The sequence below is a fragment of the Pseudorca crassidens genome, chromosome 1, assembly GCF_039906515.1.
Source record: "Pseudorca crassidens isolate mPseCra1 chromosome 1, mPseCra1.hap1, whole genome shotgun sequence".
Taxonomy (NCBI): Eukaryota; Metazoa; Chordata; class Mammalia; order Artiodactyla; family Delphinidae; genus Pseudorca; species Pseudorca crassidens.
Window position 1 is genome coordinate 147791418 of NC_090296.1, and position 14364 is coordinate 147805781.

General features: G+C 41.6%; 1 protein-coding gene across 1 annotated transcript in view; it reads left to right on the forward strand.

Annotated features, from left to right (window-relative positions):
• The window catches only part of ADAMTSL3 (ADAMTS like 3), a 366545-nt gene that overhangs the window by 310139 nt on the left and 42042 nt on the right, over positions 1-14364 (forward strand). The window contains exons 22-23 of the mRNA XM_067698448.1: positions 4782-4909; positions 7044-7172. Coding sequence (XP_067554549.1) covers positions 4782-4909; positions 7044-7172 — 257 coding nt within the window. The remainder of the gene's footprint in view (positions 1-4781; positions 4910-7043; positions 7173-14364) is intronic.

Here is a 14364-nt window from a genome sequence, read left to right on the forward strand (position 1 = left end):
CAAGGGTCAAGTTATAGTAAAATTAATAAGTTCTGCTGCTTCATTAAGGACATTCTTAAGGGAAACTGGCATTTTTGTTTTTACTGCAAGTGTGTGATACCAAGAATACAGTGACTACTGGTACCCTTTGGTGCCACTGCCTTGGTTCCAGTTCAGGTACCAATAGTTTTACCCACCACTGCTTTTACTACGAGTGCAAATGTCAACACAGTGAAAAATGCAAATAATGGCTTAGTATTTACTATTATGAGGATAGTTTTGAGCTCACTCAAATAATAAGTCCTGGCGTCCGTGGACTACCCTTTGAGGACAGCTCAACAGTTTCACTTTAGAAATTATAAGGAAACAAGAGCCTGAGAAGGTTGATTAATTGACTTGTGGCCATAAAGTACTACAGGGATGTAGTAGAGCTTGGTCAGTTTAAGTCAATGTTTGTTGAATTGAGTTGATTTTAGAGTGTTTGACTTGTTCAAATGGAATTAACATTCGTTTCTGAGGCTGAGACTCCTGGAAATCCTATAAAGGTTCTGACATACCACTCAGATGTGTTTCTGCATGCTCTGAGGATCAGCCATTTGATATTGAAACAATCCTATATGGCTATTAAGAGTTTTAATGTTTTAAGGGAATTTTTAAAATATCTATTTTTATTTCCATTTTTTTCTCAAATTTACCTAATTAATTTTTTCAACTTATGTTTAAACTCCTTTATGCAACAAAGTTCTCACTTTTAGATATACTTTTCTGAATTTCACAAATCTTTTCAACTGAAGAAATTCTGAAATGGAATTATGTTTCTGAGAGCCTCTCTCCCTTAAGAGGAAACAGTATGGGCGTGGAGTACGTTTGGACGCCAGCTGAGTAAGAAATCTCAGCTAGGAAGGGAAGGCTGTGGGTAGGTTCACTAGGGATGATGTCTATGGAAAGATCAGCCTTGTTATTACTTCAGGTTAAGAATAAGGTTATGCAGCAAAGGCCAAGATCAGATTCCTTAAAGAACTTTCAGCCCACGGACTGGTCCAGGCTGGATACTGGGTGGCACCACCCGGCAGGAAGGTTCACACGTGCTCGACTATTTCTAATCTCAGTGATTTCTCACTGTGCTGTAAAACTGAGGCCAAGAAAACCAAGGGATCATCTGAGAAGCGCTAAGTCATACAAACGTACATACGAAATAATTTAAGAAAACATTTTAGTGTATACACAGTTGTCAAGTAGAGTTATTAGTTATACTTTTATTCTTAATCAACTACTGCTTAATAGGGATTTGACAGTGCAAGTCTAGCCCTAGTAATAGCTAGGTCTGCCATATTCCTGGTTTTGTTCTGGGCAATTCAGCTGTTTTGATTTCTGCCCACCCTTGATTATTTCATTTGTGGGTTGCAGGAGAGCTTGCATCCTCCTAGTACATTTATTCTCTACCATTATTCTGTTCTGTTCTAGTCATTCATGCATTTAGTCATTGACTGTTTTTGAAAACTTGCTGTATACCAGGCACTGTGCTAAGCATAGAAAATGCACAGCTGTGAGTAAGATTTGGTCCCTGCTCTTGACAAGATCACAGTCTGGTGGGAATAAAAAGATATTTTATAAATATATTTTTTAAATATATGAACCAGAGCAGAAGAAGCCCAGAGGGGGCAAAAGATAACTCTGGGAGTATTGGGGAAAGCTTTACTGGGGAAATTACATTTGCTCCAGGACTCAGTGGGTAAGGCAGAGTTTGCCTGGAGTGGGGAAGGGCATTCCAAATAAAGTGAACAACGTATGCTAAAGCTCGGGGTGATGACAGATCATGGAATGTCCTGGAACCTGTTAGAGGTTCGTCATGGCTGGAGCATAGGATGAGCGAGCAACATGAGGTGACAGGAAATGAAGTGGCCCCGTTCAGTTCATGAAGAAACATACAGTGTTTAGTGGTCAGAACAGTCCATATTGCTAAGCTCTGTAAAGTGCGAAGGGGCAGGGAAAAAAATAGTATATGGAGCACTGATCCAGACAACCTATTAGCAGCTTCAAATCATTAAGAAAAAATTAAAATAAAATGAAAGCAGAACAAGTACTCTTTCTCATTTCCTGAATAATTACGTCACCTGTGAGGATACACCTGACCGACTCTGATTCTCCAAGGGGTATTTACATGCAGGTATGATATTGGGAAGCCATAAGGAACTCACACAGTGTAGTCCTGATTCTTAACAGCATAGTCAAAATCCAGTATAATGCACCTTGAGCCTTGTTACCTCCACTGACTTTTTCATACCGTGATAGTGAGATAATAACCATTGCCGGGCAGCAGTAACTAAAGGTCCACTCACTTCCAGTGTGAAAATCTGAAATGAAAAGTCCACGTCTGCAGTTCGTTAAGAAGGATCGGGGCAGAAAATGAGGGCTTAACATCTGGCAAATTAAGGTTTGCTCGTTTGTCTTTTTTATTTATTTTAAATTTTGTTTAGTTTTTAAACATTTTAATATAATTTTAAAAGCCTTTGTGTGGGAAAATGTTGACACACAGAAGGTGTAACATCGATTAAACGTTACATATGATATAGATCTTTGGCATTCTAAATAACACCGTAAACTTATTTTTTAAACGTTCTTATTCACTAAACAAATTATTTTCAGGAAACACAATACAGCTAGCCCATAGATTCTTTAGGAGAGTGGGTATTGTAAACATTGGAAAATGAAACTTACAGATGTTCTTTATTTATTATCGTGAGCTGTAATAATGGAAGCCAGTCTGAAGAGAGTTTCAAAATTATGTATTTCTGAAGGTTATGTCACTTGGATAAAAATGAGTTTATAGGAGTGACAGTCATAAGACTGGACTTAATCCTTTGAGGACTCAAATAAGAGCATAATTTAAGCGTGACAGATTTAGAAACGAGGACTTTGTTCTCATTCATAAAAAAACTAAAAAGTTAATAACTTATTATCCAATTTTAGGCATATCCTTAACTAAGTAGAATCCATTATCTCTGTTTTCTCACTTGTGACTTCAGGAGAAAGTGAATTTAAGTTCTTTATTTTCAACGACTTTTAAACTGCTATAATAAAAAGGAAGTAAAATTTGAAGAAATTTTCTTGTTTTCCACGTTTATTCTGAAGAAATTTGAAAGAATATAAACAATAGTGAAATCATTCTCTACTGACAGTCATATAGGATGGTCCTCTAGTCTCATAAACCAAAAGATTTATTATTTCATATAGAATTAGAAGAGAAACCCCAGTTAAAATAATATGAAGTGAAAATTGCTATAGAATATAATAATTTATGGCACAATGTTTATTTTCTGTTCATAAGTGGTAGAGTGGGTCAACCCTGAATTTTAAAAAAATTAATAAAGGAGATTCAATTGGCCATTGACAGATTTTGCTGTCTTTAACTTCTCCCTTTCAACTGTTTCCTTCTTGCTTTCTTATAAAAACCTCTTCCACTCTCTTATAACTTATATTTCACTGAACACTTGGGGATTTTCTATTTCTCCCTTTCCTTCCATAGCCAAAATCATGTTCAGGAACACCATACATGTGTATACAGTTTGTACTTTGCACAAAGGTACCCGGCTGAATGGGCAAATCTCTGGCTGAAATTGAGCTCACAAATTGCCCACAAAGCTGTGAAAGGCATTGTCTCTCCAGAGGAAGGGAAGGAGGTGGACAGAAGGGAACCCTCTGCTCACCAACCCCTGAACTTTGAGGCTACCTTTGCCAAGGGTGAGGGTCAACTTTTTTTCAAATTCATACAGATATCCTATAGCCTAGAAGCAGCCCTAGTCTTCAGAGTTGCTACTCCCACTGCAAATGTTTCTAACATTTTCAAAGGAGTCGTACCTGTTAAAGTCAACTGTAACACAGTAAGGTGTGGGTCAATAATGATGACAGACAAGTGAAATTCAGTATGTGTAGAACTGAGAAATAGAGAAGCAGGAGACACAGCATCACTTAGTATCTCTGAACTATACACAAGGGAATCAATGCTGATCCCTGTTTGAGATCATCTTTCCCAGTAGACCATACTATTAAGGAACAGTAGTGTGGAGACTGTGTGTGCCTAATAATCGCTGCTATACTTCTTTTGTAACTTCACCTAGAGTTTACCTTACTTGGACTTTTGATTTTCCTGTAGAGAATGACACACGTCTCATATGGATTTGTAAGGTGCAACATTAGTGAAATTTTAATAATGACTAACAAATTATAAAAGAAAGGGAAGAATCAGATGATTTAAACTCACTATTCAGTATTCAGTACTATACTGAATAGTACTGAATACTGTACTGAGTACACTCAGTATTCAGTACTATATTTTTCAACTTGAAAAATATAGTACTTCAAAAACTATATTTTTCAACTTGAAAGAAAAATATGTAATGTACCAAGAAAAATTGCAGTTGCGTTTTCTTGAAATGTATAGTCTTACAATTAAAGGAATCTTACACTTCGTTTGCAATCTCATTTGTCTTTTTTCAAACGTGGTAGATTAAGCATTGAGTCCATCCAGAAAAGTCTGTTCTCATGCAAAGTGAGGTAGGATGATTGGATCACCAAGTACGGTCCAGCTCTACCATTTCCCTGAGTCTCAGCCAGGAAGGACTTTTCCACCCTCTAGTCTATATAGTTGTCCGCTTATAGGCAGGAAGCTTGACAAGATCATCTTCTGGGATCCTTGCCAGCCCAAAGTCAATCATTTTGCTGTCTTCATTCTCTGTGAGTTGCTGTGGTTCTAGAAGAGTTCAGTGTGTTACATGAGCGCATCCTCTTTCTCTGTTCTACAGAGTCATTGTGGATGGAATGGGGAAAATACAGATACAGAAACCTACAAAGAAGGAACAAGGAATATATGGATGTTCTGTCGCTAATCATCTGGGTTCGGACGTGGAAAGTTCTCCTGTGCTGTATGCAGGTAATGCCTATTGTTGAAACCTGGAATGCCTGGGTTTTGTTTTGTTTTGAACATGAAACTCTGGAGCAGCAGTTTGCATGCAGCAGAATAACCGAGAGGTGGGGTTAAAACCCAAATGTCTAGACCCCATTCCCAGAGGTTCCGACACAGCAGGCTTGGGATGGAGTCTGAGAATGTGCATATTTGACATGTCCCCAGGTTATGCCAGTGCTGCTGGCCTGAGGACCACACTTTGAAAACAGCTGCTCTGGAGTTTGCTTTCTAAGAATTGGGAATTAATGAGACAGGGTTTAATCGGCGGTGTTGATAGTATGGACTTTTCATTTTTAAAGCGCCACCAGCCGGCGAAAGAGAGTAATTATCCTTTAAAGGTTGATGTATACCTCGCAATGGCATACCCCCCAATCCTTAGAAACACTTTCAGGAAATTGGCATTGTAAATTAGTGTAAATTGTTCCAGGATGTAGAGAAAGTCACTTTAATATAAAAGTGTGCTTTTTTTTTTTAATGAAGGAACATTTTTAGGTGGCAAAGTTGTAAGCAATGCTTCCTTGTGTCAGGCTCATATTCTGGGATTAAAACTAAAATAAGAAAGTTATCCTCCAAATCTCTGCTGTGTGGTTTCTGGTATCTATGGCTCAAATAAACTAAGGTGAGGAGAAGACAATATCAGGGATTGCAACCCAGCATTTAGACAACTAAGCATTGATGTAGCCAGTACATCACATCTCTAAATAGAGGAGGTTGGACCAGTTGATCTTAAAAGCTCTGTGAACGTGCAAGGCTTGATGCTAAGTCCCTCTCCTGGCTGCATTCCCAAGGTAGGGCCTTCAGGCCTTGATTTTCTGTGCCTTGATCCTCCTGGACTGTACTTTCCTGTGAGCATCAGCTCTTTTCCAGAAAACCTCAGTTCCAAGGTTCTGGAATTGCTGGGAGGAATAGAAGTCTCTCTTGCAGCTCACACATTTCCCCGTAAGTCCATCCCAGAACAGCTCAGATTCATGGGAGAGCTGGTGCAAGGTCCTCAGGGGCCAGAGGACGTAGGACAATGACAGCCCTTTCCCAGCCCAAGAGTTCCTATCTTTTCAATTCTCAGGATAGCATTTCAGTGCCCCAAGCACTCCAGGAGCAAATGGAACATTTGGTCACCCAAACATGGTCATTCCCATGTTCTCTTCTCCAGAATACGTGGTTACCAAGCACCAAAGTGTTGTAATTCTTTCATGTCCTATGCATTGGTGATAAAACAGATTAAAGAAATACGATGTGGCCTCTCCGTCCAAGAGCTTACCTGCTAATGGGGTGGAGGAGGGAAACGAACCACGCAACAGTTCTGCAGTAGAGGAATGTGGCCTTCCCTGACCCCCACATGCTCCTGAGAGACACCTGGGCAACCAGCACCTTTCTCTACCTCAACAGCCATCACCCTGTAATGGTAATGGTGTCTCCCACCAGTCTGTGAGTTGCTTGAGGGCAAGAATGGTTGTTTTCCAACTTCATATTCCCATTCTCCGGCCCAGGCACAAAGTATGTTTCCTGAGTGAGTTCATAAATGAATCTGGTAGAAGTACATTGTTCTTAAAGTCCAGGAAAATAAAAGTCTGTGAATGAATTCCTGATTCTTTATGACCTTGTTTTTATGATTCATCTTTTCCATGCAAGTGTTATGCAGGTTTGTTTCACATTTTCCTTCCAGGAAGAGAGTCAGATGGTCCCAATCCCTCGTGTGTTTTGGTCCTGTTCTAACTCATCCAAGGCTGCACTGCAGAGATGTTATTCCTGCCGTGCCATGTCTTGTTTGCATGAACTTCTGAATTCCTTCTTTTTCGAAGTATCAAAGAGGACTTTACCCTCAATTTTGGTTATAAAACCAAACTATCCTCACAGTCTGTATATGGTCGTTGCAAAGCCTCTTTGTAGATATCTCTTTGAATGCATCCATCTGTCCATCCGTCCCCTGAGCACCTCCAGGCTGTGGATGTGCAAGTCCCCATGGGGTACCACGAGGGATGCGGAGAGAGCCAGGATTCCGCCCCTGCTCTCAGAGAACTCAGCAAAGCTTACCAAATGCAGCATGGTTTACTCAGAGCAAAAGCCTGAACCTAACATAGTTTCCTGTTCCCTTTGAATTAAGAGGCACCTGCCATCTTGTCTATTGGAAGAAATATCACCAGACCGGAGCACAGCCATCTCTCCGTCGTGATTGGAGGCATCGTGGAAGCACCCCAGCGAGCAAACGTGACCATCCAATGTCCTGTAAGAGGTGAGCATGGTCATTCCCAGTGGGAGAGCACAAGGCCAGCCCAGTGTGGCCGGGAGTCGCCAGCTGGCATTTTGGTAGCTCAGACAGCCCTGCAAGCTTAAAAATCTGATTGTCCAGCACCCGACAGAGGATATGTCTCTCAAGGGTGAGCTGACAGCAGCTCATGAGACCAGTGTGTAAGACAGAATGCAGTTTAATCATCCTCATTGAGGACTATGAGGACAGGTTCAGGACCTGCCCTGTGCACTGGCATGCTCACACTGGCAAGACCAGAACACCCTGTCCTGGCAGGCAGATCTGCGCAAAAGGCCAGCTTCTAGCAGGTGATTGCTTGGTGAGTGTGGAGTTGGAGCAAGGAGGTTTGTTGGAAATCATTAGCTGTGTCCTCCAGCTGGACAAAGGCTGTGCTAGGCAAGGCCACGTCGGAGAGTGGGAATGTCAGGGTTCTGTGGCCTAGACTGCCTGTCCTGGACTGTCCTTGGGTGAGCATCACCAGTCTGTGCCTCAGTGGCTCTTTCTGCTTTGTTTACTACAGCAGCTAAACCGTCTTTCTAACTGACTCATTCTTTCTTTAATAGAAATGCCATTTTCAGTCTGACGTTGTCTTCATCTAGGGCCATTCTGTCTCTTTAAGCCATGGATTCTTAAGTCTTACCCCGGGCCCATGCGTGCCCCAACTGAGATTAATATTATACGCTGTACACACATACATTTTATGGGGGCCAGGGGGCCTGTGTGAATAGCTTTGATCAGTTTCTCAGAGAGACTTATAAACTCCTCAAAATTAAGATCTACTATGTTAGGGTGACCTTGCATGTGCCTGTCATTTACTGTGCATTGATTTAATTCTCTGGGGAACTGTATTTGCCTGGTTTCCTAGTTCTAACGGGGTACCTGTAGTTGCAGCCCCTTAAGATGAATCTTGCCGAGGCCAGAGAGCCCAGGGCAACCGGAGGAGCCCTTACGGCTGGTCTCGGTACCAGAGTAAAGGTGCACGTAATGACAGGATCCCAGGACACAGCCATCCAGCTCTAAGGCTCTCCCTCCCCGTCACTGTCAGTTAGTTACTTGCCGTGTTTCCAGAGCTGCACCTTTGGCTTCACAAGCAGTGGAAAGTTGCTAACCCCCAAGGTATTGTTTTTCACCCCTTGGAAGTCCCTGCCGTGTTTGGCCTACGCAGACTTTTGAAAAATCCCTCCAGCCTCCCAACTGACTCCACCCACAAATATGTGAGCTTTCTGGCAAAACACACCTCCCATCACAGAACAGGCGGCGTTCTCTGGCTGCAGCAGGGAGAGAAGCAGAGCGGAACTCTGTAGTTGCCAAGCCACAAATGTCTAGAGTTTCTACAGCTCTGCACCTGCAGAGGATTCTCAAAATAGATCTGACTTCTATTAAGAGAAACCTCAACTTTTAACATTATTTCTAAATTTCTTACTTCCCCACAATAGTTTACAATTAGGCTTTTGGGGCGACGAGCCATTGAAAGGACTGTGGTGTATTATTTGCTGTCGTAAGTCAGGGACTGGATTCAGTGGAAACTGTTTTCGTGAGTGAAGCCTCCAGCTAAGACCATTAAGCTTGTCTTGGTTTATTCTCCGGCCAGGCCCAGTCAGCGTGTGTGCCGTCTCTGACCACTCCTTGACTCTTGCAGTCCCTTGGACCCTGTGCTGTGCCCCCTCAGGCCCGCGATGCAGCTTGGTGTTGGCAGTCTTCCTCCGCCTCTTCCCCCCACCACCGCCCCCGCCGCTTCAGCTCTTACTAGGAATGGGCCCATTTGGTCTTGCTTTACTTGGCAGTCATCCCCTATGGCCTACACGCCAGGAACTCATCAGGAGGTCTTTCCTTTTCAAAATAAACACCTCATTTTGAGTTATGTGCCATTTTAAATAAGCCTGCAGTGAACTTACTGTGTTTTCTTATGGGCAGAAGTCGTAGCTAACTTTGCTTTTATGAAGATTCATCTTTTTAAGTGAAGTTGAAGTAATGATGAAGGGTCGGAAGACTTGGGTTTTACAGACAGATCTGTCACTGGCTAGTATATGACCATAGGTGAGTCCCGTGTCCGTGCTGCTCTCATCTCTAAAATAGGAAATACACTATATTAGTGGAAGAAGGGACCTGGGCTATCATCTAACTCAGCCCCATTTGAGAGAGGAGGGCATTATAACATTTACAAACTTGAATACTGCTTTCTAAAATTACATTTTCATATTGCAAACTGAGATTACATTATTACTGTCAGTCAGTGGCATGTATCAATTTTTCTCTTATGTTTCAGTTACCCTTAAAATGTTTTCTACTAAGCAGAGTGAGCTTATCTATTCATACCTTTTAGACAGATTCATAGTTCTTTGTTATAGCCAAATATGTTTTATTTAATGCATGTGGTATAGATATCAATAGTGGTTGTCCCTAGTCACTCTTATATGATATTTCTAATCATGATATTAAGTAATAGAACCTGAGACTCTGCATTTCTAAGGGTTAAAAGTTCTAAGTTATTTGCGAGAGTTATTTGTCTTATTCTTAAAAAAAAAAAAAGTTTCTTCTAAAAATGAGAGGGGTGGGGAGTTTAAACTGCACCCTCTCTGCCACCTTCTGGTAAGAAAGGAAAGCTCGTCTGAGGAAAATGACCAGTAAACATCAAGAGCTGCATATTTTATGTTTTCGTGCGTTAATGCTTAGCAAGAGCGTTATTTATCCTATAATTTCGTGTTAGGTGTGTATTGTGTTGCTTGTTTTTCTTATTCCTTAAGCTCATGAGAGGTGCAGCTGATCTGGGTCTCTGCTCTCAAATGTTCTTGTGTGTTGGGCTCCTCTTTAGTCTCCAAGAAACTCTCTTGGCCCACAGGTTGGAATGAGGTTAAGCTAGGAAGATGCTTTGGAAAATAGTTCGGCAATTTCCCTCAAAGTTAAACACTTGACCCAACAATTCCACTCCTAGTTATATACCCAAGACAAATGAAAACATGTTCACACAAAAACTTGTACCCGAATGCTCATAGCAACTTTATTTCTAACAGCCAAACAGTGGAAACAACCTAAATATCCATCAGCTAATGGATGGATAAAGAAAATGTAGTATATCCGTACAATGGGGTTTTATTTGGTCGTAAAAAGGAATGAAATATTGATACATGCTAAAACATGGATGAATCTTTAAAAATGATGGTAAGTGAAAGAAGCCAGACACAAAAGATCACACAGTGTATGATTACATATCCATGAAATGTCTAGAGTAGGCACATCCACAGAGACCGATTAAGAGAATGGAGAGTAATGACTAATAGGCACGGGTGTCTTTTTGCGGTGATGAAAATGTTCTGGAATTAGATAGTACTGATGGTTGCACAACTTTATGAATACACTAAAAAAAAAAAAAACACCGAATTGTATACTTTGAGAGGGTGAATTTTATAGTATTTAAATTATATCTCATTAAAATCATAATCCAATATATTAGCATGTAAAGTTAAAACTTACGGCACAATCATATATTTTATTTATGGGTGTATGACTATATGGCAAAAATATACAAACATTCATGGGAAGGACATATACCAATGTCAGGATTGTTGGTACTCCTGGGAGAGAAAAGAAGAAAGCACAGTTTAGGGACAGAACTTTAGCTGTAGGTGTAATGCTCTATTGCTTAAAAAGAACTAAAGCAAATAAGGCAAATTGCTTTCTAGAAAGTCTAAACTTACTAGTGATATAGATGTAAGCCCTACACCTCTGTCATTTCTGAGTTCCCCATTGATAGGAGAGGATGGGGGAATAAGTAGGTAGAAGGTACAAAGCTGAGTGCACACAGTGTGTGTACAAGCAGATGGTGGGAAGCAAGGGTCTAAGCAGGTAGCAGCAGGGTGCTTGGTGCTCCATGAGATGAACAGGGAGAAGGTAAGCCATTCATACCTAAGAGATGCTGGTCAGTTTCAGAAGAAACATATTACATAAATTTAAAAGTATCTTCTTAATCCGGAGAATTTTTTAGGCTTAAGATGCTGTGAAATATACCGAGAGTTTTGCTGATGTCTAAGTGAATTGTTAGCTTTCTTTACTGGCTTTAATGATTTCCCTTACAGGGGAGGACTTTGAGAAAATTTTTGTGGTGCAGCAAGATTATATGCTTAAATTCCTGAACACAGCCTCATGTGTCTGACAGTTATTTTCCCCCGACAACTACTGTTTGACATTATGCAGTGTGGAACTCAGTCGCAGTGATTTAACATCTTTAAGTCACAAATCCCTTTGACCACCCCCCACGCCCCGCAAAAAACTCTCTCCAGAAAAATACATTTACCCACAACATTTTCCATATAAGTTTCAGAATACTTAGAGAAAACCTGAGGATAATCTGCTTCCTCTTGTTTTATGAACCGAACATTTTAGTGCTTTTGACCATATTCTAAATTAAAGCTAATTTATTTTGCTTCATCTCTAGTTTTTGAAATGTATCCCCTATTCTGTACTACGTTTATCTCTTATTTACACCATATACAATCCTTGAAATAGCTAATTTTTTTATAGTATGTTTAAATGCTCTTCTCCCACTCAAAAAGCCTATCCCCCCTCCCTTGTTTTTCCTACGTCTGCCTATGATAAAGACATTTTCTCACCATTCTCCTCTCTGAACCCTATATTCAATCAAACAATCAATCACAGATGGCTGGAAACTCCATCCATCTTTCCATCCATTTAGCAAGCATTTCACTAAGCATCTACTAAGCCCAATCTAGTTCCTTAGTGTACAGAGATGAATAAAATCTTGTTTTTCCAGATATATAGACAAGGAAACTATGATATAGCAAATGCGAAATGTAAGTTTTTATGAAGCCACATGGAGGAGAGAATAGTTAAGGCTCCCAAAGGATCGGAGAAGGCTGACAAAAGAGATGACACTATAACCAGGCCACTTGGAACAAAAAGGAAGGCCATTTTTGTTGAAACAACATATGTGCGAAAGCACAGAAACATGAGAGCTCCTGGCTTATTTGCAAAACCATAAGCAGATCCACGTGACTTAAAGCAGAGGGTGTGAGGGAGGTGGGAAGAGGTGGGTTTGGAAGTACACATTGGGACCAGATTTTGAAGGGCTTTTAATGCCACGCTAAAACCCTTGGACTTCCTTTTATTGGAGGCGGGGAGGCAAAAATTTTTTGTTTTTTAATTTTTGGCTCCACCGCGCGGCACGTGGGATCTTAGTTCCCTGACCAGGGATCAAATCCGCACCTCCTGCATTGGAAGCGTGGAGTCTTAACCACTGGATCGCCAAGGAAGTCCCAAGAAATGTTTTAAGTAGAGTGATGGTATGACCCAATCTGTGTTTAAAGAGAACGTTCTGTCTACAGTATGGATGCAAAGTTGGGGGGGAAAAGAAACTGCAGAAAGCCATAAATTAAGCTCAGTGAAATCGCATCGCTGGTCATTGATTGGATTGTGGAGCCAGGCACTCAAGATATTAAATTAGGATTCCGTGCCTCTGGAGAGCTTATCCAAGAGAGAGCAGGCATATCAAGCAGTTAGCAATGGATGTGTCATTAATTGAGGATCTGGGACACAGTCGTCCCCAGGCTAGGGCTGGGACGTTGACACAGAGGTAAGTCAAACATGGAGAGAAACTACATTGCAAAGAGCTAAGGATTATATGCTGACAGGCAGCATCTCAGTAAGAAATATTAAAAAACCATCAACACTCATCACCCCAGATAACAATAACTTGAGTACCTAATACGTGTCTGCTTGAATAGGCTATGAGGTGGATATTATCATTATCTTTGTGTTGCTAAAGAGTAAACATGCTCAGGGATGTGCAATTACTGTTTTTTTAAAGATTTTTTTGTTTTTTGATGTGGACCATTTTTAAAGTCTTTATTGAATTTGTTACAATATTGCTTCTGTTTTATGTTTTGGTTTTTTGGCCACGAGGCATGTGAGATCTTAGCTCCCCGACCAGGGATCAAACCCGCCCCCCCTGCATTGGAAGGCGAAGCCTTAGCCACTGACCGCCAGCGAAGTCCCTACGTGCAGTTACTTACCCGTGTGTATATATGTAACGAGTGTGGCAGCTAAGATTTAATCCCAAGTCTGTGTGACTCCAAAGGAACTGGAGGGAGAAGGAGGCTCTGGGCTTGAGACAGCAGAATGGGCACCCAGGTGGTCTAATCAGAGAGGAGAGTGTCAAAGCAGGGGTCTGAGGCAGGACTTAGGAAGTGCTGCAGCTTAGGGACAAGGTTTCAGAGGCTCAGGTATGAGCAGCAGCCAGTGCCCACTGGAGAGCTGTCCCATGGTGGGAGATCTAGGATCCAGGCAGAGTCCACGGAGAGGCTGGCCTCTCGCCAGCCTGCAGGATGCCAGCCAATGTTAGGCCAGAGGTCTACCTGAGCGTCCCCCCTCTGTCCCCAGGAGGATTGAGGCCCCACCTTGATGCATACCTCACCCATCACTGCAGTAGCAGGAAAGGAACATGGCGAGTCATGCACCATGCGGTAGTGACTCCCCACTGCCTCACCTAACCCTTGATATACTTGCCCCAGACCTCTTTGTACTCATACTTGGATTATGTAAAGCAATTTTCTGTTCTTTGAAGATCCACTGAAGATTCTGAATGCTCCTTGGAACATGATTTTCTTCTCCTTTGATCCATCTCAATTTCCCATTTGGAGGAAACATGAATCTCTACACAGTCAAGAAGTAGAAGGAAATGCTGGCATAAGGTAGCTAGATGTGCAGAATGAGAAACAGAAAGGGCTATTCAAGCACCTATCAAATTTCATACTTACTGCAAAAAAAGCCATGTGCTTGGGCTTCTGTTTCTGCAGAGACTGAGTCCCGCCTTCTCTTGAAGCATTCAGACCACAGCTCTCGTGGGCCAGTCCTGTCATCAGCAACACTTCTTTCCTCCCCAAATATCTGTTCCCCACTCGTGTCGTCAGTCCCACCAATATGTTTCTCTGCCCTGAAAACTTCACAGACACCCAGCCCTGTGTTAACCTCACCCCTCACATTGTAAAAACGAGGCCTTTTATCATGTAATTTCACGTTGTGTCCATTTATTCTCTGTCCTCCAAATAACCATGCACCTTTCTTCTATGCGCCATCAACAGACCAGTGGAGAGACCGAGTTTCAAACTATAGGTTCCATGGAGCCTTGTCAGGGACCCCAAACTTACCTTTCAATCCTACCTAC